The sequence below is a fragment of the Desmodus rotundus genome, chromosome 12, assembly GCF_022682495.2.
Source record: "Desmodus rotundus isolate HL8 chromosome 12, HLdesRot8A.1, whole genome shotgun sequence".
NCBI lineage: Eukaryota > Metazoa > Chordata > Mammalia > Chiroptera > Phyllostomidae > Desmodus > Desmodus rotundus.
Window position 1 is genome coordinate 51908320 of NC_071398.1, and position 23996 is coordinate 51932315.

A 23996-nucleotide genomic window follows, 5' to 3' on the forward strand; every position below is an offset into this window, starting at 1 on the left:
AAAATGAAGGTTACTGATAAAACATTTCTCACATTCCGTGCAGCCATAAAACTTTGCTCATGTTTGTAGTCTCTATTAAAAATGGTAGTTAATGCAACAGATAAAAGGTCTCCCACCACACTATTAAGTGTTTCTGGGTGTGAACAATTTGATGGGAATTGAGGTGAGCGGTACACAAAAAGGATTTCCCATTCAGTGCGCTCATGAGTACTTTATCCAGTGCGAACACTTTGATGAAAGCAGAGGGCAGAGCTTCACGTACAGGATGGTCCGTGTTCACTGCACTCACGTGGTGTTTCTCAATCATGTACTTTCTGATGATAATGGAGAGAAGAGCAAGTGGTGTAAGATTTCTCACATTTACCACACTTATAAGGCCTTTCTCCAGTGTGAACTCTGTGATGTTTACGAAGGTCAGATCTGTGGGTAAAAGATTTACTACATTCACCGCACTTATGAGGCCTTTCTCCAGTGTGAATTTTCTGATGACGATGGAGGGTAAAGTTTTGGGAAAAAGATTTTCCACATTCATCGCACTTATAAGGCCTTTCTCCAGTATGAATTCTGTGATGATACCGGAGGCTACAGTTACGGGTAAAAGATCTCCCACATTCACCACACTTATAAGGCTTTTCTCCAGTGTGAACTTTGTGGTGACGATGGAGGGAACAGCTACTGTTGAAAGATTTCCCACATTCACCACACACATAAGGCCTTTCTCCAGTGTGAACTTTCTGATGAAAAAGGAGGACAGATCTACTGGTGAACGATTTTTCACACTGACTACACTTATAAGGTCTTTCTCCGGTATGAACTCTCTGATGAGAATTAAAGGCACATTTTTGCTTAAAAGACTTCCCACATTTAGTGCACGCATAAGGCTTTTCTGCAGAGTGAACTTTCTCATGTTTACGGAGGTCAGAGCTACGGATATAAGCTTTCCCACAGGTACCGCACTTATAAGGCCTTTCTCCTGTGTGAACTCTCTGATGAATATGGAGGGCGGAAATTCTGGAAAAAGACTTGCCACATTCACAACACAAAATACACTGTCTTCTAGTAAGGGATCTCTGGTCCTCAACAAGGGTGTCATCAGAGCCGCTGGCTTTCTTGTGTTCTCTTGCAGTGGAATATTTTGGAGTTTGAAAAGTCATTACAGATCCAGAGATTTCATTTTCCCTGTGCATGGTGTAAGCAGCCAGTTGTTCAAGGTGTCCGGAGCTGATGAGGAAGCAATTTGCAACCTGAATGGATATACAAGGCTTCCTCGACACACGGGAATTGCAGCTGTCTGCAAGGGAGACCCTGTCCACACTGCTTATGAAACAATTCTGCGTTGTGTCCTGCTCCTGGAGCTGGCGACGCTGTGCACTGAAATAAAATGGTTTTGCACATGCCCCACACCGCAGCAGAGTTTGGACTTGGTGGGTTCCCTGCTGTTTAAGCAAGAGGAAAATGTCTCTCAAGACACACCCACACCTCTCACATGGGTGGCTCTTCTGGGAAGACAGCGCTGACGTCAGATTCACAGCCTTTGAGACTCTTCCACTAATATTGTGTTCAGTGGGTGCCTCCACATCCTCTGCTCCACAGCAGCAACCTAAAGAAAAACAAACGCTGGTGAAGTATATACTGACCTATAGTGAGCAGGGTCTCCTCACTAATTTAGCTCTGTAACATCTGGCATGATTCTATGGGATGGTTTCCAAGACAAAGGAGAGTCTCGAAAAAAGCACCTCAGGGCTGTAACAATGGGCAACTCATGAACTGAAGGAGAGCAGAAGCAGCAAGACACAAAGAATAGAGACTGGCTTTACAACATATTCCTTTCTTAGGGGCTGCGTGCAAAACCCTTCCTGCTTGTGTTATAAGGCTTTATAGAGGATGTAAATGTGCCCCAAACCATGAAAATCAACCACAGAGGAGCACAGGCTGTGCTAGGGTTGTGCACAAATACGTGCACACTTCAGGGTGCACCGTGCATTGATCATAATGTTAGAGCGCACCAGAAAGACTCCTCAGACAAAGGGTTGTGGTGTACAGGCTAGATAGGTGGAGATTACCTGTGGCTGGAAGTCAAGAGTGCAAGGGACAATTATTAAAAGTAACAAACTGGCAACGTGTCAACACTGGGAAGGGACAAGTTGATTAATGTGTGGCCACTGGCAAGTGACAAAATGACAGTTAAAGAGAACAAGTTCCTCATTAGGTTTTAACTAACCCTTGAAATCAAAATGCCCCAAATGCCATTCATCAATGCCAGACCCCCTGTGAGCCTATCCTGCCACAGCTGGATGCCTGTCCCTCTTGTGATGCACAAAGGCCTGTTCCCTCCCCTCCCCTTAAAGGAATTACATGGAATACTAATGATTCAACTCTAGAGAGAAAGCAGAAGAGAAGACTGACCAACAAAGTCATAAACCAATTCTGCACCAAAATCCCAAAGAACAACATCTACATGAGTGATAACAGCAAGATGGCAGAATAAAAAATACCAATGTTCGGCCCTGGCTGGTGTGGCTCAGTGGATTGAGCGCAGGCCCATGAACCGGTTTGATTCCCAGTCAGGGCACATGCCTGGGTTGTGGGCCAGGTCCCCAGTGAGGGGTGCATGAGAGGCAACCACACATTGATGTTTCTCTCCCTCTCTTTCTCCTTCCCTTCTCTCTCTAAAAATAAATAAATAAAATCTTAAAAAAAAATACCAGTATTCAACCCCCTTCAAGAATAATTAGACAATTATCCATGCTAAACAGCATCCCTTCAGGATAAGGAAAGAGGCTAATGAGGCCAGTTATTTCAAAGACCTACAAGGTGGAGCATAATAGAAAGAGCTACACAAAAGGATAGCAGGAAAGACTGCCTCAAGAAACAGGGTTAGATTAAAACACAAAGGTAAGAACTTCTGAGAGACACTGAACTTGTGCTACCATTGACTCTAGTGGCCTGCTTCGTGCCACCAAAGACTCCAAGAGATCACTAAATATTTGGAAAACTGCAGCCCCGACCACTGAGCACCCCTTCAATCTTCACAACGCTGACCTTGGTCATGGGGAAGCAAGAACGATGGGAAATGAAGGTTCTTGTCAGCCCAAAACACAACACACCACCTAGGAAACACTCTTTAAAAAAATTATTTTATTTTTTAGAGAGGGGAAGGAGAGAGAAAGACAGGGAGAGAAACACAGCCAGGGCTAGGCAGCACTCTCACATGCACATGCAGACAAAACTGTTCCTCTACCTGGGACTGGTTCCTGAAGTCCAAAAAAAAGAAAAAAAAAGCTGCTGTATCAAATATCAGACATTGATACTAAGATAAAGGAAGATATTAAAAGAATGACAAAAGGAACATCACAGTGTTAAAAAATTAAGTTAAAAGATAGAGGAATATAAATTGCCAAAAAATAAAACAAATAATCATTTCCAAAAACTCCAGTAAGGTACAAGCGAATACACAAGGAACTCAACATAATTAACAAATATGGGAACAAAACATGGGGATCACAGAACAGAAATCAAAAAATAGAAACAGAAATTGGAAGTTGAAGAATACAATAAATAAAATGAAAAATGCAAAAGACTTTCAAAAGCAGACATGATCAAGGACTAAAATAAATGCATCGCCTCAGAGGCAGGTGATTTAAAATCCTCCATGTGAGGACGGACCTGGTGAACTTTGGAATGTCACAGAGATAACTTGTATTTGCATCATGGGAGCCCCAGGAAAGGGGGTAAAGAGAGAAAATGACACACAGATAAATGGGAGGGGAAGGCAAAGCATAAAAAAAATATTTCAAAACATGAGTTAAAGATTGACTTCAAAATATGAAAAAGAATGTGAATGGCCATGTTCAACATCCTCCCAGGTCCCTGTACACATTCAATGGAAACAGGGTTTCAGCAGGACATTTTATAATAAAAGAGTCAAATATCAAAACCAAAAAAAATTTTCAAAGACCAAAGACAATAGAAACTCCTCATGAAAGGACAGCACTCCCATAAGCCAGCAACAGATTTCTCTGAAGGAACCTTGCAGACTTGGAGAATGTCAAATGATATATTTAAAACACTAAAGAAAACATCTGCAAAACACAATACTTTATCCCAAAAGCCTCATTTTCAGAAGTCACAAGAAAAAAACTTTCCTGGAAACACAAAAGGTGAAGAAGTTAATTTCCACTCACCCTGACTTACTAGAAATGCCAAAAAGGAAAAAAAAAAAAAAAAAAAAAGATCTCTGAGCTGAAGTAAAGGAATACTACATAGAAACAGGAAACTGGGGACCCCGCCACAACATCCGGCCTCAGGAGCCCTCCAGGCCGGGTGAGGCACTTCCAGCCAAGATGGAGGCGTAGGTAGACACACTGTGCCTCCTCGCACAACCAAAAGAAGGACAACAACAAATTTAAAAACAAAAAACAACCAGAAATGACAGAAAATTGACCGCATGGAAGTCTGACAACCAAGGGGTTAAAGAAGAAACGCTCATCTAGACTGATAGGAGGGACAGAGAGGACTCACAGAAAGGCAGTGGCCAGTGGAGTGGGTGGTCCTGCATTCGCCTGCAGATAAACCAGGAGGAACAACTGGGGAGCAAGACAGACCATGCAACCCAAGGCTCCAGCATGGGGAAATAAAGCTCAAACCTCTGACTGAAAACACCAGCGGGGGTTGAGGCAGCAGTGGAAGAAACTCCCAGCCTCAGAGAAGAGTTCATTGGAGAGACCAATAGGGTCCAAGAATGTACACAAGCCCACCCACCTGGCAATCAGCACCAGAAGGGCCCAATTTGACTGTGGATAATGGGGGAAGTGACTGAAAGCTGGCAGAGAGCGGAGCAAGCGGCACTGTTCTCTCTCAGCGCCACCCCCCCACACACACACACAGCGTCACAACACAGCCACGTGGGTTGCCCTGCCCTGGTGAACACCTAAGGCTCCGCCCCTTACTACAGGAGCCCCAAAACAAAAAAATGGCCCAAATAAAAGAACAGATCAAAGCTCCAGAAAAAATACAACTAAGCAATGAAGAGAGAGCCAATCTATCAGATGCACAGTTCAAAACACTGGTAATCAGGATGATGACAGAATTGGTTGAATATGGTAGTAAATTAGATGAAAAAATAAAGGCTATACTAAGTGAAATAAAGGAAAATATTCAGGGAACCAACAGCGACAGGAAGGAAACCAGGACTCAAAGCAACGATTTGGAACAAAAGGAAGAAATAAACATCTAACCGGAACAAAAGGAAGAAACAAGAATTCAAAAAAATGAGGAGAGACTTATGAACCTCTGGGACAACCTGAAATGTTCCAGTATCCAAATTATGGGGGTGCCAGAAGGAGAAGAGGAAGAACAAGAAATTGAAAACTTATTTGAACAGTAATGAAGGAGAACTTCCCCAATCTGGCAAAGCAAATAGACTTCCAGGAAGTCACAGAGTCCCAAAGAAGTTGGACCCAAGGAGGAACACACCAAGGCACATCATCATTAAGTTATCCAAGATTAAAGATAAGGAGAGAATCTCAAAAGCATCAAGAGAAAAGGAGACAGTTACCTACAAAGGAGTGCCCATAAGACTATTAGCTGACTTCTCAAAAGAAACCTTGAAGGAAATAAGGGGCTGGAAAGAAGTATTTGAAGTCATGAAAGGCAAGGACCTACATCCAAGATTACTCTATCCAGCAAAGCTATCATTTAGAATGGAAGGACAGATAAAGTGCTTTCCAGATAAGGTCAAGTTAAAAGAGTTCATCAACACCAAGCCCTTATTATATGAAATGTTAAAGGGACTTATCTAAGAAAAAGAAGATAAAAACTATGAACAGTAAAATGACAACAAACTCACAGTTATTAACAACCGAACCTAAAACAAAACAAAAACAAATTAAGCAAACAACTAGAACAGGAACAGAATCACAGAAATGGAGATCACAGGGAGGGTTATCAGTGGGGGAGTGGGTGGGGAGAGAGGGGGAAAGGTACAGAGAATAAGGAGCATAAATGGTAGGTAGAAGATAGATGGGGGGAGGTTAAGAATAGTATAGGAAATGTAGAAGCTAAAGAACTTATATATATATGACCCACGGACATGAACTAAAGGGGAGGAATGCGAGTTGGAGGGGGTACTCAGGGTAGAGGGGAATAAAAGGGGGAAATGGGACAACTGTAGTAGCATAATCAATAAAACATATTTTAAAAAAAGAAACAGGAAACTGTGGGAAAGTGTAAAACTCTCTGGTAAGGTTGGGATGTCATCAGGTTCATAATACTAAGACAGGTCATTGGTGGATGTACTTCATTTAACTCTACTGTAAAGGACAGAAATAAAGTGTAGTGAGAATAACAATGGTGACAGTATATGTCAATAGGTACACAACATAGAAAGATGTGAAGTGTGACGTGAACGCACAGAAAGGGTGATGTCGAAGAGAATGACAGGATAGAAGTTCTGCATGCGGTGAAGCTGTTTTCAGATTACAATGAACTGTTAAGAGTATGAGTTTTATTAAGTCTAAAAACAACAAACGACAATCACAATCCTATGTAATGCCTGTACAAAAGGGAAAGGAACCAAACCACACACACACACACACACACACACGAGAGCAAAATAGGAAGGCAATAAAGGAACTCCACAAGAGGCAGAAAACACGACAAGGTGGTAACAGTAGGTTCTTCAAGAAATTCTCCGATCAAAGACATAGAGTGAGGGAAGCGATAAAAAACACAATACCCAGAAGCATTTGAGATCTTATGTCCTGGCCATAGGCATCAGTTTGTTTCAAGGAAAAACTTATAAAAATTCAGTCCAGGCTGGTGTGGCTCAGTGGATTGAGCACGGACTGTAGAGCAAAATGTCACAGTTTTGATTCCCAGTCAGGCACGTACTTGGGTTGTGGGTGTGTTCCACTTGGGGGACAAGTGAGAGGCAACCATACATTGATATTTCTTTCCCTCTCTTTGTCCCTCCCTTCTCTTTCCTCAAAAGAAAAATAAATAAATAATCTTTAAAAAACAATTCGCATGGTGGGTGAATAAGGTGAAGAGATTAAAAAGTACAAATGGGCAGTTACACGAAACTCATGGGGAGGTAAAAAGTACGGCCTAGGAAATACAGTCAATAGCATTCTACTGATTATGTGTGGTGTCAGATGGGTGGGAGATTTATAGAGATGATCACTTACTTAGTAAGTTACACAATGTCTAATCATGAAACAAATATAATGATGTATGTCAATGTACTTAAAAATTAAACAAATAAAATAAATAAATAAATAAATAAATAAACTCACTCGCGCCTGGATGGGCTTACATTGTATTGCAAAAAAAAAAAGTTCCCAAGACGCAACATATGCTGCTTCCAAGAGACTCATTAAATCCTTATGGACACAAATATGCTGAAAATGAAGAGATGTAAAAAATATTCCTAGCTGGTGTAGCTCAGTGGATTGAGCACCGGCCTGTCAAACAAAGGGCTAACCTTTCAATTCCCAATCAATGCACAGGCCTGCATTGTGGGCTAGCTCCCCAGTAGGGGGCGCGCAAGAGGCAACCAAAATTGATGTTTGTCTCTCTGTCCCTTCCCTTCTCTCTAAAAATAAATAAAATCTTTCAAAAAATATTTCATGCAAATAACACCAAGAGAGTGGGAGGATAACAATTTAATTACTATGTACCCAACTACAGAGCACCTAAGTACATAAGCAAATATAATGGGACCTGAAAGTGGAAAACGCAATGTAAGACTACCAGACAACTTGGATATTCCTCTTCCAACATGAGTAGATCATCCATTTTGAAAGCAAAAGGAATTATTGAAATTTGAAAACACTACTGACAAAACAGAGCTAATAAATATATGCACAGTATGTTATCCAGCTCTGGCCAAGTGGCTCAGTTAGTTAGAGCACTGTCCCATGCACCACAGGCTGCAGGTTTGATTCCTGGTCACAGCACAAACGTAGGTTGCGGGGACAATCGCATGTTAAAGGTGTGTATAGGCAGAAACTGATTGATGCTCCTCTCTCACGTTGATATTTCTCCTTCTCCCTCTCTTCTTTCTCTGACAATCAATAAATATATTTTGCAGTGAGGATAAAAAATATATAGTTGTAGAAATGTTCGAGAATATAAAAAAATACTTTTTCTCACTACTCAATGTTCAATCTATTTGGCTTCTAACAATACTACTGAGGTCAAATTGTTCCCTATGAGGGTTCTGTACAGCAGGTGTGGGGGCAGCGGGGAGGGTAGGGGGCAGTGCAAGCAAACCAGCCCTGCCAAGTCCAGGATCGACCCAGAACACTGGGGAAGTGAAGAGTGCCCACAGTCCACATGGGAGGACAGAGCCACCCCTGAGGAAATGAAGGGCAAAGGGGACATGCAAAGCCCAGACTAGGTCTCTGGTGAGAAAGTCTTTTTTTTTTTTTTTTTTTTAACTGTGAGTTAGTTTATTAAAATCGAGGGCATTGAAACAAAAAAAACCACCCCTACAGAAATGATCAGGGGCAAGCTCCAGAGCAGCTGCTGCTATCCATCTTCCCTGGGAACAAGTCAGGTCAGGACCCGTAGAGCTTAGGGTAGAAGCAGCAAACTGCAACCCTGAGGAAGGGGGCTACAGGCAAGGCAAAAAGAGTGCTCAGGGAGAGTCGGTGTCTTACCCAGCGATGATATGAGAGCATAGTTCTCCAGCATCACATGGAGGTACAGGCGTCTCTGAGTCTCATCCAGGAGGCGCCATTCTGTCCTGGAGAAGTGCACGGCGACATCCTCAAAGGTCACAACAACCTGTCAGAATTAATACAAATGAATCTGGAACAGTCAGTCTGAGACCCTATATCCTGCTCTTCCCCACACCCAACCCCTTACAGCCCACTCCTTCAGAGAAACAGCAGAACTTGGTGCCACAGCTGCCTGCTGTCGCATCACAGTCTCATTCACCTCTCACATCATCCACAGCAAAGACAGGCAGGATAAGAGGAAGTGGGGCAGATAAATGCCATCTACACCCAGGGCCATGCCTGCAGGGCCACTTCGTACCTGCTAAACAATTCCACTGCAACTTCCAGATCATGTCTCCAAAACACAGACATATATGGGCTTAGGCTTTGTACGTAAATCCAAATACCAAGAACCCAGGGTCATCAGCTCACACTTCCTCTAGCTATGCACACACTGTGTGATCTCTCCCTGCTTCACAGCTTTACACCCAATTTTGCTCCCTCAGCTCTGTCCCCTTCACCCTCCTGTGTAAAAGAGCCTCCACTTTTGCATGACCCCATCCTCAACCCTTCCACAGGTTTCAGACCCATGTGTTAGCTGCTCACAAGATGTTTCCACATGGTCTTTGTAACTGATAAAAGTGTAAACTAAAAGAACTTTTTGATATTCCCAAAGGGAATTAACCTACCTCCATCATCTCCAGCCCAGTTGATGGAACCTGTACTGCTTTACCTGCTAGGACCAAAAACATTGGGGTGCTTTGGAAACCTTTCCTTCTTCCTGTAACTGCAAAAACCGAAACTATGCTTGCCCTTCTTAAAAAATATAAAGCGGAAGAGGGTGGATGGAGGTGGAAGAAGATACAAGGAAGATAAGAGGTAATGGAAAAAATATTCAATAAAATAATAAAAGATGGACCAAGAATCCAACCTTTTCTCCTATCTCTGAGGCCCAGCTTGGTGCCATCACCTCGCCTATGGATAATAAGTCCCAGGATCCAGAGCTTCTGGCCTCTTCCATTAACCCCCATAATCTGTCTCCATAATCTGTAACAGGCAGCCAGATGGATCCTGTTACACCCAGGAGAGTCCAACTCCTTTCTTTTACGCAAACACCCCATTATCTCCCTAATAGATGCCCAAATTATCATTTGGCTACTTTGCAAGTCTGATTCTCCACCCCCTTGCACCTTGTTTTTAACACAAACAAAGGAGACTGAGGGACCTATTCCCAGCTCTGTGGCATCTCCAAGCATTTGGAGGTGCAGGTGTCCCTTCCCAGACAACCAGCCACCAATGCTTACACTGGCTGGCTCTGTGGACCAGCGTAAAAGAAAAAAAGGGACGAGAGCACGTACTAAACCTGACCAGTTTGCGGCGGGGGTGGGGGTGGGGGTGAGGGGTGGTGTTGGTGCAGGGGCAGGGGCGGGGATCTCTGAGATGGCCTTAGGAACTGAGAGACTGAAAAGACCCTTCCCTACGTGTGGTCTGAAATTAAAGCTTTCCAACTAAAAGAGAGTTATGGCAAGTAGTCGAGTCCTAGGTCTGTATCTTCCTGAGAAAAGTCAATTATTTTTTTTAAAGATTTTATTTATTTATTTTTAGAGAGAGGGAAAGGATGGAGAAAGAGAGGGAGAATTCACATCAATGTGTGGTAGCCACTTGCGCGCCCCCAAGTGGGGGCCTGGCCCACAACACAGGCGTGTGTCTGACTGGGAATTGAACCACGGACCCTTTGGTTCACAGGCTGGCACTCAATCCACTGAGCCACACCAGCCAGGGCAGGAAAGTCAATTTTTATCTTACCTGAGCCCATCTTTGTATTTAGCACATTTGTTAACACACCTTTGGAATGTCAGGAGAATTTCCTTTTTTCTCAGGGCACAAACACTGCATGAGGGCAGAGACTAAGAAACTATTCCGTGTTATTATTGTGTTAATTCATTAAATATTAATGATGTTATACCCAGTAATATAAAACAATTGTGTGTCCATTCATCTTTAATTTTTATTTAATATCAGGGATTTTCCTGCTTTGTTTTCTCCCACCTCCGTGACCTATCACCAGTGGATTTCAAGTTCCCAACTTATACGTCTTCCTTTTCGACTCTGATGTATAAAATAAGTGGTAAAAAAGTAATAATAAAATAAAATAAGTGGTAAAACTGCCATTTCCAAAGAATTTTCACACTCCGTAGAGATTTTGTGTCCTGAAATCGTCCTCACTTCGGCACAAATGAACATTTTAAAAAGTCTCTACGGTTTGAATATTTCTTACGCTGACACCAGAAATGCCAGCACCTTGATATTTCCTGAGACCTGCACTCAGGATTGGGGTACCCCCAGGGTCTCTGTATTTAAAAGCTGGAAAATTACCAAGGGAGGAGTCTTTAGACCCTATACGGTAGTGTCACCACCAGGTAGGGACAGCGACACCCTGTCCTTCTGTGTCTAGTTTGATAATGATTTTCAACTTCAAAACCTGTGGGAAGACGCAATCGACCACCCTCAGCCCCTGGTCAGCTGGTCTCAGCTGTACCCCCGCCCAGCCCTGGAGTCCGGTGACCTCTGGCCAAGTGTCTCCTCAGTGCTGCCTCTTATCAACTCTGTGACCTTGGACAAAGGCCCTTCTTCCCCGTCCTCACTGTCCACGTCACCACACTCCAGTCGGTTTTCTATCTCAGCAGGATCTTAAAGGCTTTCAAAACCACGACACAGCCTGTGTCTCTCTCGGTTCACGACCATCCCGGGCTCCCGGGACCCTCAGAGAAAAAGTGCAACCCCTCCGCCTCCCAGTCAGGACGTGATTCCGCCTCAGACTGTTTACAGCAGATGTGAGGCCGGGGCCAAGTGTGCGGGCCTTTCGGGGTCCACGACACCTGCACGTGTTTAGAAGGGGGCACCCCGGCCGGTCAGCCACGACAGCCGGTAACACCGTGTGTCACCCATGAGCGCCTAAGATTCCAGACGCCGCCGGGGCTGGGGCTGCTGGGCTCGGTGGGCTGAGGGCGGAGGCCCCGGTGTTGCACACTCACCTCAGCGCTGCGCCTCAGGGCGGTGGCCGCCATCGGACTCTGTGGCCGGAGGGTGTTCGGGACCCGCGGGCGAACAGGGTGTCCCTGGTGTTGGGGTTGCTGTCCCAACGCTGATGCCGGACACCCGGGCCTCGAACTCGGCCTCACGGCTTCTGTGCGGAGCGGCGCACTGGCGCCTTCTCCACCCAGACTGTGATCACCAGAGCCTGACCCGGGAATGTGGAAACTGAGAGGAGAGGAAATACCCGCACGAGACCGGCGGAAGTCCCGCCCTAGAGTGGGGGCCCCCAGGGAAACGCCTTTTCTGAGTATTGACTCGGTCTGGTGATATTCCACGCCTGCCTTCCAGACAGTGTAGGTTGTACAGTCTATGGCCGGGGTCCTGGATTTCCTTCCCCTCCTGACTCCAGGGGTGGATTTGGCGGTTTATACCTCAACGATACCGTGAGAGAACAGAATCTGCTCCATAGCCACCCGGGTGGACCTTATTTCTTGGGCGAGTTAGTGTCTGGATTGCCTGCCGGACCTTTGCTTCAGGCCGTGGGGCCTGTGCCTCCCTCAGGCCGAATGTGGTTGGCGGACGTTGCCCTAGTCTTCAATAATATCTATTCTGTATCAGTAGGCCGCACAATGCAAATTAAATGTAATAAATAATACACTAATACTCAAGTGCATCTGTAGCTAATGTAGCCAGAAGTCATAGCTCTGCCCGGGCCACATTGTGACTGGATTCCTCACTGATACGATCGGATGCCTCTTACTTAAATTCACATTTTTTCGCACACAATGGAGTGTATGTTGAAGACATCAAAGACGTGCAATTACATGAATTTAGCCCAGAAAGTTCATGTAAATTTCCAGACCAACCAAATGAATATGCTCGTAAGAATAATCACATTAATGTCTTTGTTCTGAAGTGCACATTGTTGTCTATTAAATGTGCAATAACAATAGGTGACCAATAACAATATATATACCTTAATTTGTTTTTAAAAGATTTTATTAATTTATTTTTAGAGATAGGAGCAGGGAGGGAGAAAGAGACGGAGAGAAACATCATTGTTTCTCTTGTATCACTGTGGTTGCCTCTTATGTGCCCCCTACTGGGGATCTGGCCGGCAACCTGGCTGTGCTGGAACTAGGAATTGATCCTGAGACCCTGTGGTTCCCAGGCCAGCACTGAATTACCTGAGAATTCTTTTACATTACATGAAATATTATAATGAACAAGGTAGTATGGGCCCTGGACAGGTAGTTCATTTCGTTAGAAGGTCGACCCTAACTCCAAGGTTCTAGGTTTGATCCCAGTTTAGGGCATGTACAAGAATTAACCAATGAATGCATAAGTGAGTGGAGCACAAATCTATGTTTCTCTATTCCTTTCTCTCCCTCTTTTTAAAAATAAATAAATTAAAATTTTAAATACTATGTGTATGCCTACATGCAATAAAAATTTAAAAACCAATAGATACTCTGTAGGAGGTCTTTTCCTATTTAAATATTTAAAGTACATTTTTTGCTTTTTAAAAAAAGATTTAATTTATTTATTTTTAGACCGAGGGGAAGGGAGGGAGAAAGAGAAGGAGAGAAATATCAATGTGTGGTTACTTCTGGCATGACCTGGCCCACAATCCTGGCATGTGCCCTGACTAGGAATCAAACCAGCTACGCTTTCGTTCGCAGGCCATCACTCAATCCACTGAGCTAGGGCCCAAAGTTGTTTTATGTGCTGCTTCCTTGGGGACTGTGGATCTGTCCCACCTTCCAGGCCTTGGGATGAATATACAGTTTCAAAGTCTTTCTTTCCCAGATAGTGGAAACAATGCATAGAATTTCGAGGACATCCCTCCTCCTGTGCTAATATAGTGTTTCTTGTGACGTTGGAACACCTGGCAGTATTACTAGACCAGGCTCAGGACTACTGAGTTAGCATGTGAGACATGTCTCCCTCCTCCTTCCTGTCTTGGTTTGCTATTCATTCTACCTAAGTGCTAAAAGGTGTTTCCTGGCAACCAGGATGCTAGACGCTGGCCAGTAACAGCAGCGATGTCTCAGGGCTCTTCCTATGCTGTCTCCTGCCTGATCTGCCCCTGAGAGACATGGTTATAAAAAATTGATTTTGAGGTTACTGAGGAGTGAAGGTCCATCTTCTGTAGCTGCTTCAGGCTTGGATGGGACAGCAGTCCCTGCCTCTTGAGAACCACGAAACTCACCCTTTTCTCTCTGGGAGTTGGTAAAGAATTTCTGAGTGCCGGTGATGCTGTATGTCGGCCAGAGGAGGCGGAGGGACGTGTCCTTTCATCGGGCCACAACAGATGCCTGGAGTCTCCAGTCCCTGAGGTTGATAGTTTTTCATGACAATTATCTGCAGCTATATAGCCTCTATTCTAGAAGAGATAAATGTAGTTAGTAAGTTGATTATCATGGGTCCAAATAATAGTGTCACTAGTATAATTAATTCTGGTGCTGCAAAAAGCAGAAGTAAAAACAGGGGCCATGAATTTGAATCCCAAAATAGGTTGAACTCTTGGTTCTAGATGGAGAGTCAAGGATGCTTTGGATGTTTTGCTGGACCTGCCCTGACTTGTTAACATAGAGGCAACATTCTTCCTTGAAGTACAAACATGTTCCTCCCGCTGAGGCTGGGAGGAGGTCTACTGCCCTTTGATTTTGGAGGGCGACTCCAGCTAATGAGTCCAGTTGCTCTTGGACTGCTGCAGGTGTTTCCCCTGTTTTGGTTAATGACTCAGCTGTTTTCTGTGACAGGTGGTGGTGGATTCCTAACAAAGTATCCCCTCCCACTGCTCCCATGACAGAGAGAATCCCAATAAGTGCTATTAAAGGAGTAAGGGGACCAGCCCTCTTGGAAAGATGTCCTTGTCCTCGTAATGGGAATGGGAGGGAGGCATTTTCACACCCTAAGGAAACGTCAGGAAGAACAAACCCTAGGGAGCAGATTCCCTTCCACTGTGGGGGGAGGGTCCAGTATGCCCGGGACCCACAAATCCAATAGACTCCTGTCAAAAGGGGTACTTCTGCCATCAGAGCAATTTCTGCCAGCTGAACTGGCTGGGTTTCTACAGAGACGTGTCTGCCTTTGACTAGCTGCTTGGTTCTTGGGTATTTAGTAGCCCACCATTGTAATCCTTGTGCTGCCCGTGAGGCTGTGACCAGGGATCTATTATAGGATTGCAGAAACTTGTGCTATTTATGAATTCAGTACATTAGAGCCCCTCTTTGTTCCAAAATGTATGGCAACCCAAGAGCTGTGGCACAGAGTGATACAGTCTTCTCTTTTTTGTGGGAGGAATTCATTAACTTTATAGGATGGCCTGCCTTGGCAGTAAGCTGTTTTTGGTGAGTTTTTGTCTACAGGCAGACTAGGAACAGCTGGCTTTGCAAAGCAGGTATACATGAAATTTGTCCCGTCCCCTGGGTTAGGAATTCCCCCAGAGATACAGGGTATTGAGGTGAGGAGAATTCTACAAGCAGTGTTTGTGGGAGGGGCTCTGAGATTAGAAACTTTTGTTGGCACTGGCTATTAGCGAGCCTTCTCACAGGCATGCCTCCTGGAGCTCTACCAGCAATGCAGAGGGGGTAGTCGACCAGTAGATGGTTTAGTAAATGAAAAAAATAGAGGCCCTCTAGGGGAGCGTTGACTGCTAGTGGGTAATAGTTATCAAGGTTTTGAGTAGCTATGATGCCCCATGGGCTGGAATGTAGTCTTTTTTTCCAGGGTAACAGAGACATTTCCCCATTGTTCTGACGCCAGTGGCTGAGCATACCCCTAGGTATGGGTGGAAAGACAAACAGGAAGAACTTAATTTTAAAGATTGGGCCATATGATTGGCTAATTCATAGGCAGTTTTAGGTGGAGATTTAGCATAAGTAAAAAGGGTTAAGGGGTAAAATAGAAAGCTACTTATCCGACTCAAGAGTAGTCCTGTGCAAAAGGAGCTTGAGGTCCTCCGTCGGCTCACAGGAGTATGTAGTATCATCCTGCTGTCTGAGTCCTCTTCTTCTTGAACAGGGATTTGAGGTCCTTTACCGGCTCACAGGTGTAAGTGGAGTCTGGATTCCTCTGCTGGTCTGGGGAGTGAACCGGATCAACAGGAGTCGGCTCTACCCTGGAAATACGAACCCAACTATCGACCCCCAGTGGCTTCACAGCCATGGGGGTACTCAGGACAACCTGGTAGGGTCCCTTCCATTTAGGGCTAAGTTGATCTACAGGGGATCCTTCTCTCCAAGTTTTGAGAAGTACTCAGTCTCCTGGAGAGAGAGTGACTAGGAGTTCTCCTTTGGGAGAAGGCAAGACTTCATTCTCATATTCCTGCTTTTTGTACCTGCCCCAAGTTTACTATATGCTTCACGGCTTGGTGGGTCGTGGTATCAAATATTAAATCCATAGTTAGGAATGGCCTGCCATATAGCATTTCAAAATGGCTGAGCCTAGAGTTAGCCTTAGGGGGCCCCTTGTTCCCATGGGAGCTATAGGCAGTAATTTACCCCAGTTCTCAGGAGTCTCTTGAAAGAACTTTGCTAATGTTCTTTTTAAAGTTTGGTTCACCCCCTCTACCTTCCCAGAGGACTGAGGTCTCCAAGCAGAGTGGAGGTAAGATTTTATGCCGAGGGCCTCAGAGACTGATCGAATGATCTTAGAGGTGAAGGAAGGCCTGTCATCACTTTGTGGGGAGTGTGGGGCACCAAGTCAGGGTATTGTTGTTTTTAGGAGCACCTTTGCTACTTCTGTGGCTTTCTCCACCTTGGTCGGAAAGGCTTCAATCCACCCAGTTTCTACATTGTCCAGCTTTCTAGAGAAATATACAACAGATTGGGGTTTACTTCCCAGTTGCTAGACTAAGACTCCTAATGCTATTCCCGGTTTCTCTGCTATGTGTAAAGAGAAAGGTTTAAGTCAGGGATGCCTAGGGCTGGCACCTTGACAAGTACCTGCCTGATTTTATTAAAAGCCTGATCATATTCCTTTCCTCATATAACGGGTTCGATGTTTGGCCTCTTAATAGCCTCACACAAAGGCTTTGCAAGTAGTCCAAAGCTTGGGATCCAAATCCTACAAAACCCAGCCATTCCCAGGAAAGAGCGGACCTGCCGTTTGGTAGCAGGTGGTGTTAGCTCAGCGATTGCCTTTATTGTCTCTGGTGACAGCTGCCTAGATCCTGGAGTTAGGATATAGCCTAAATAGTTTCCTATGGAAATGTGGGCCTTTTTCTTAGAGACTCGATATCCCCAGCCCCCAAGGAAGTTCAGAGTTAGGATAGTGTTGCAATCTGAGGCTTCCTTCGATGAGCTGCAGATTACGATATCACCTACATATTGTAAGACTGCTCCTTCTCATAGCTGTAAATCTCTTAGATCCTTTTCTAATAGGAATAGATGGGGGCTCACTCTCAAGAATAGACGGGGACTGTCTCTAAACCCTTGTGGTAGAAGCCTCCAGGTATACTGTTGATGGGTCATTGTTTTTGGGTCTGCCACTCAAATGTAAATAGGTATTGGGAATCTGGGTGGACAGGGATGCAAACGAAGGCATCTTTTAAGTCTAAGACAGTACACTATTGAGTATATTCTGGTACCTGGGTGAGGATAGTATAAGCTTTCACCACAAAGGGATGTAAGGGGACTACAGCCTCATTAATTAATCTTAAGTCTTGGACCAACTGGTCCTCACCTGTGGGCTTAGGAACAGGGAGTATTAGAGTATTGCAGGGGGACTGACAGGGCATCAGCTGCCCGTGTGTAATAAACTTCTCTGTGATGGGCTGCAGACCCTCTAGGGCCTCCTGCTTGATAGGATATTATTTCTTGTGGGGATAAGCTACCCCAGGCTTTAGGTGGATTTGGACTGGTTAGGCCGTGCTGGCCATGCCAGGAACTGCAGAGTCCCAAACTAGGGAGTCAACTCCTTATAAAATCTGCTCTGGGATGTTATTTTCCTTCTTGTCTTCACAGGCTAACATAATTATAAGGACCTTATTTGGTACCTCCTGAAACTTCAGAATAGCTCCTAATCTGGCTAAGAGGTCTCGTCCTAGCAATGGTATGGGGCATTGTGGAGTAATTAGGGAAGAATGCTTTAAAATTTGGCTTTCAAACTGACAAGTGATAGGGGGCGTGTAAAAACAAGTCCTAGATTATCCTTCAACCCCTATGATACTACTTGAGTTAGAGGAGAGGCCCAGTGTATGAACTGAGGACAAAGTGGCCCCAGTATCAACAAGAAAATTAATTTTCTTACCTGTCACATTAAGAGTCACCCGGGGTTCTTCGGTAGAGATTGACATGCTGGTATAGGCCGGGGCCACACTGCCCCACAGGCACCCTCAGTCCTCAAGCGCAGCCATGGCCATAGGAGATGACCCCTTTCTGCTCTGGGAACGGGGGCAGTCTGCCTTCCAGTGCCAGGCTAGGGTTTGTTCCTCTGCGCTTGGGACATGGCCCCGGCAGTGGCCTACTGCATTCCTTTGCCTAGTGTCAGGGCATTTGCACCTAACACACATTTGATCCCTGTGCCCTCCATGTTTTTGTGACTTTCCTGGGTCACCTTGAGGTGGCTGTCCATGGCCATTGTTGCCACTAAGAGCTAATGCAAGTAGCTTGGCCTGTCTTTCCTCTAAGTCTCAATTGATGAAGACAGAGAAGGCAATATCCATCAGTTGTGCCAAAGGGATTTGGGGCCCCCTTTGTAATTTCTGAAGCTTTTTACAGATATTAGGGGCTGACTGGGCAATAAGTTTTCCCTACTAACACTTGGCCCTCTGGAGAGGGTGGGTCTCTATGAGTGTACTTCTGAAAGGCCTCTGCCAGTCTGTGATGGAAGAGAGCAGTGTTCCCTTCCCTTCCTTCTGTTATTTCCTTAACCTTATCATAACTCACTGGCCTTTTGATACAGGCCCTAGTTCCAGCCAGCAAGCACTGTGTCATGACGGATTTACTTCTGTCCCTCCCGGTGTGTCACAGTCCCAGCCGGGCTCACAATCTGGGACAGCCTCTGCTGCAGGCCTCGCACTGCCGGGGTCTTCAGTGTGTAATTGATCTGCGTGTTTGCAGGCCCCTTCCCAAATTAGTTGCTTGTGTCCTGGAGAGCGACATGTAGTCATAACTATATAAAGGTCCCTCCAGGCCATATCAAAGGCAAGGGTTCAGGTATGGAAGTAATTAATGAAGTGTGAGGGATGCTCACAAAATTCCCAGCCTTTCCTCGCACTACTGTAGGTCAGCTATTGAGAAAGGCGCGTGTACCTGAGTAGGGCCTTCTGCGCCCGCTACTTCTCTCAGGGGTAGGAGGCCGGAAGGGGGAGGGAGATATGAGGCTCCACTCCTACTATGCCCCACTGGACTGGGTTTCTCCTCCTTTGGTAACTTTGGGTATATGGGTGAGTAGGATGGAGGAGAAGTTATAGTTGTCACTCAGGGGTTGAGGTCTCGGGGCTCTGAGGCCTGCTAGATTCCCCCTGAGAGGCAGATGTGCTAACGTCCTCTTCTTCCCCCTGGGAGGCGGGTGCGGAACTTACGAGTGGGTCATCTAAAATGTCATCAGTAAACCCCAAAGTAGATGTTTCCTTTGGCCCAGAACAAAGAGATGGAGTGTGAGGTAACACAAAACCCCTTGTACGTACGGGAGCTCCGACCACTCTCCTAGCCTACAGAACAGATGTCATCGGAGTACGGTGTTGTAATTGCTGCTCCCATTTTCGGGCCACATCTCCCTCTCTCCCAACTCATACTGAGGCCAAGCTGTGTTACACAAGAAAATGAGTCTCTTTGCCTTGAGACACTCAAGGTCAAACTTGTCCCAGTTTCTAAGGACACATCCTAATGGGGGTCCTGGGGGGATAGAGGGCGTATTTTCCTCTATTCCCCATTTGGTCCATGGTGCACCTAGGAAAAGAAAACAAAGAGTAGAACTCTTGGGTTGGGAGAGGCGTCCCCCGTCTTTTCTCCCAGAGCCAACTAGTGGGATGCATGGCGTCTCCTGCTTTTCCCACCGCAAAGCTACCAGGCATCTCTGGTGTCTCAAGAGAATGGAGACTGTAACTCCTTGGCTCCCAAAAGGCATCCGCCTTGAATACCCAAGGAGCCGACTAGTGGCTTACAGGGCGTTCCCCATCTCCCCACCACAAAGCTACCAGATGTCTCTGGCAACACGAAGGAAGCACGATGCACTGGCCAGCGAAAGACTGAGAGCTCAGCTTGCCAGACTGTTTGTATCCCCTTTGCTACTGGCGAAGTCAACAGCTCTGATTGAACTGGGCCCCTTCTGCACATCTCAAGGCTTTTGTAAGTTTGACTCCTTGCCAGCGAGGAGTCAGAGAGAGAGAATTGTCACAGGTGGGCACAGGTAACCAGGTGCTTGGTGATCGCAGACAAAGAATTGAACCAAACACACAGAGTTTATAGCAGAAAGAGACAGAGCAGATTTATTAAGCAATAGCACACTCCACAGAACATGGGAGCGGGCCAACTCCGAGCAGAGATTGACCTCAGGGGCTGGAGGGATTCTATTCTTGCAGGGCAGATATTTCCTGGCTGGTTTTGGCAGGCTTTTATTGCACATGCACAAGTAGTTATATTACTTTAAAGCTACTGTGCATGTGGTCTCCCATGATTTTTCTTGATTGCCCACTGGGGAAGGAGGTCCCACAGTGTTAACGTATTTCAGTGCTATTATATGAAGCAAGGGTCAGGTAGCATTTTCTGTGCAGGTACATTCATGATTCATCATAATTCAGCGTTTTTCCAGAAAGGGAAAGAACAGCCAGTCTCAGAACAGGAGCTGTCTTATATCAATATCCTTTATCTTAGTCCTGGGGAATCTCCGGAATTTCCTCCCTCCTGTTTAACTCCTGCCTCAGAACAGCACTAGTCATATGGTATATTTTCTGCAAGGACAGGAGGCCAATACAATACTGTTCAATCCAGTAACAGAGCCCCCTACTGTGGCAAAATATTTGCCACCTATGTGGCCCTGGGTCGCTCCCATCTCAGGGGTCTACTGGACTAAAACACAGAAGGTGCCTAAGAAGAAAAGGCAAGCCCATCTCTGTGAAAATCCCAGGGGATGGGGGGGTAGGGGGAGTGGGGATGTGGGGGGCTTGGGAGATAAAGGGGGGTGGGTTGGGAGGCAGTGAGCTGGCAAGTAGGCCGAGATCATAGGCTCAGGCCTCAGGCGCAGCTGAAAAAATGCCTGAATTTCAAATTGTCACTTTTTTCCCCTGGCTGGTGTGGCTCATGGGATTGAGTACAGGCCTGCGAACCAAAGGGTCGCCAGTTCAATTGCCAGTCAGGGCGCATGCCTGCATTGCAGGCCAGGACCCCACGAAGGGCCACTCAAGGATGGTTACCAAACATTGATGTTTCCCTCTCTCCCTCCCTTCCCCTCTCCAAAAATAAATAAATAAAATCATTAAAAGAAATAAAAGTGTCACTTTTTTCCTACAGTGTTGGAAAGGCAGGCACCCTGCTGTTTCTGAGTAGCGAGTTAATTACCCTATTGTTCTCAGGACCTAGGAACTCCTAGGTCTAGAATTTTATGGTGTTTTAAAGATGTATCTCCTTACTTTCCTTATTTCTTTTTCACTTCGACTATCCTTCCTTCCCATGCCACACATGGATGTGGCGTATGTCTCTTTCCTTTATTCCTTCTTACCCTTCTCCCTTCTTCACTTCCTTTGCCCTACGCCATCCTTCTTCCACTTGCACAGACCATCTACGACTTACTTGAACCTTCTGCAATATGCATACCTAACATTATAAAATAATTATAATAAGCCTCTTAAAACTTAAGCCTGGTTAAGTTGCCAAACGTTTGACCTAAGGAGTATATTATGAAATAAAGGGGAGGGGGGTAACTTATAAATGAAGCAAATTTGAGTGAAGAAAAGGCATCGTTAGGAGAAAAGAACCTGGGAAAGCCAGCACTTTCCACTGCGGGCTAAAATCTTGTGTTCTCCTCTAAAGGGCCAAACCTAAGTAGGAAATGTGCTGCAGGGATGGGGTCGTGATTGCTTTTATAACGTGCCTCTCCTTGTGTGAACTTTCCTGTGTGGCTGGCGGGAAACCTACTGTTCTGTCCCGGTCCTGTCCCAGCTTGTCCTCTCACGTGAGTATCTGTTGTAGCGAATGCCCTTGTGGCTTTTAAATGCTGGACCTGCGCCCACTGGGTGTGGCAACTTCTTGAGTAGGGGAGAAAGCAAGACTTTTACCCAGGACACCTAACATTGCCCCTCCTTACCCTTCCTGCAAGGGGCATTCAAATGCAAATTGAGTTGCTAGAAGTCACACGGCCTGGAGAGAGCTGCTGCAGCTCACAGCAGGCCAACGATTTAAGTTGACTTTTCTCCTGGCCAGGTTTGGAGATGGAAAAGGCTAAGGAATCCGAAGTGGGCTGTCTATGAATAGGGCTCCCAAAGGCCGTTACCCCTTTGGTCACTCCTCACGCTCTTATGTGCCTCATTTTCTCCCATAATTGTCTAAAACAGCCAGGGGGGCTCAGAGTGCTGGGTGACCAGCCCTTATTTTGCACACCCCCAGAGGAGCCAAAGTTACATTAAAGTGATAGGAGTTCTCTGTGAGGCCCCTGGATGTCTTAGGTATTGACCCCAGACATCTCTGCAAGGCTCCCCTCACCTAGGGACGCCCAAGAACATGGGCTGGAGAAAGGACGTGCCTCTATATTCTTCAGAGCCTGTGCAGAACCCGAGCACTCATTTCAGATTTCCTTGTTTCTACCTCCAAACGTAGGCCTGGCATGTTTTACACCCCACACCCACAGCGCAGCGTCTCCTTTATCCCAAAGGTGAGAAAGGCAGGACAACCTTGCTGGTGGGACCCTACTCACTGCGTCCCAAATGACTGGGGACAAATGGTGGGATCCATGTCACCTTCCCGGGTTTTGTCACTTGAGAGAAAGATCTGGTTCTTCTTGCTGGCACCTATAAAGAATTATAGATCAGAGCTGCAGCCAAGATGGAGGCGTAGGTAGAAACCCTTCGCTTCCCCACACAACCGAAAGGAGAATAGCAACTGATCTAAAATCAATAAACAACCACAAGAGCCAGAAAATCAAACTGCATGGAACTCCGACAACCAAGGGATTAAAAAATCAACCAGAACAACCAGACCTGTAAGAACCAGCGGTGGACTGCACAGGCAGGGCTGGCTGAGAAAAACCTCAGCGAGGATGCAGACCACATGGGCCCGGCTTCCTAAACGTGAAACTGACACTCAGTGCTGACTGTGGACTATGGTGGATGCTGCGGCGGGAGAAACTCCCAGTCTCACATGAGAGTTCGTTTGGAAAGTGGGCTAGAGACCAGCAGGTGAACTGCATTGTTCCCGCTCTGGCCCCTCCCCCACAGGCAGCACCACAGCGCAGAAAGCAGGGTTGCTCTGCCGGGGTGAATACTTAAGGCCCCAACTTATCAGCTGCGCCAAGACAAAGAACTATGGCCCAAATGAAAGAACAGAGCAAAACTTCAGAAAAAGAGCTAAGCGATGAGCACATAGCCAACCTGTCTGATGGAGAACTCAAAGCCCTGGTGATCAAAATGCTCACAGAACTGATTGAGCTTGGTCAAAAAATGAAAGAACAAATGAAGGGTACCCAAAATGAAATAAAGCAAAATATTCAGGGAACCAACAGTGACAGGAAGGAAACCAGGACTCAAAGCAACGATTTGGAACAAAAGGAAGAAATAAACATCTAACCGGAACAAAAGGAAGAAACAACAAGAATTCAAAAAAGTGAAGAGAGACTTAACGAAGCTCTGGGACAACCTGCAACTTTCCAATATCCGAATCATAGGGGTGCCAGAAAGAGAAGAGGAAGACCAAGAAATTTAAAACTTATTTGCACAACTAATAAAGGAAAACTTCCCCAATCTGGCAAAGCAAACAGACTTCCAGGAAGCCCAGGAAGCCCAGAGAATCTTAAAGAAGTTGGGCCCAAAGAGGAACACACCAAGGCACATCATCATTAGGTTATTCAAGATTAAAGATAAGGAGAAAATCTTAAAAGCAGCAAGAGAAAAGGAGACAGTTACCTACAAGGGAGTGTCCATAAGACTATTAGTTGATTTCTCAAAAGAAACCTTACAGGCAAGAAGGGGCTGGAAAGAAGTGTTTAAAATCATGAAAGGCCAAGATTCCTCTATCCAGTAAAGCTATCATTGAGAATGAAAGGGCAGATAAAGTGCTTCCCAGATAAGGTCAAGTT

The 23996-nt window shown here is 45.6% G+C and overlaps 1 protein-coding gene across 1 annotated transcript; it reads right to left on the reverse strand.

Annotated features, from left to right (window-relative positions):
- Nucleotides 1–299: 299 nt before the first annotated feature.
- On the reverse strand, nucleotides 300–11791 carry LOC112313918 (zinc finger protein 211). The gene is made up of 3 exons (XM_071220101.1): nucleotides 11669–11791; nucleotides 8664–8790; nucleotides 300–1600 (listed from the first exon to the last, which is right to left on the reverse strand). Exons 1-3 carry the CDS (start codon nucleotides 11789–11791, stop codon nucleotides 300–302), a joined length of 1551 nt encoding a protein of 516 aa, XP_071076202.1.
- Nucleotides 11792–23996: the final 12205 nt, after the last annotated feature.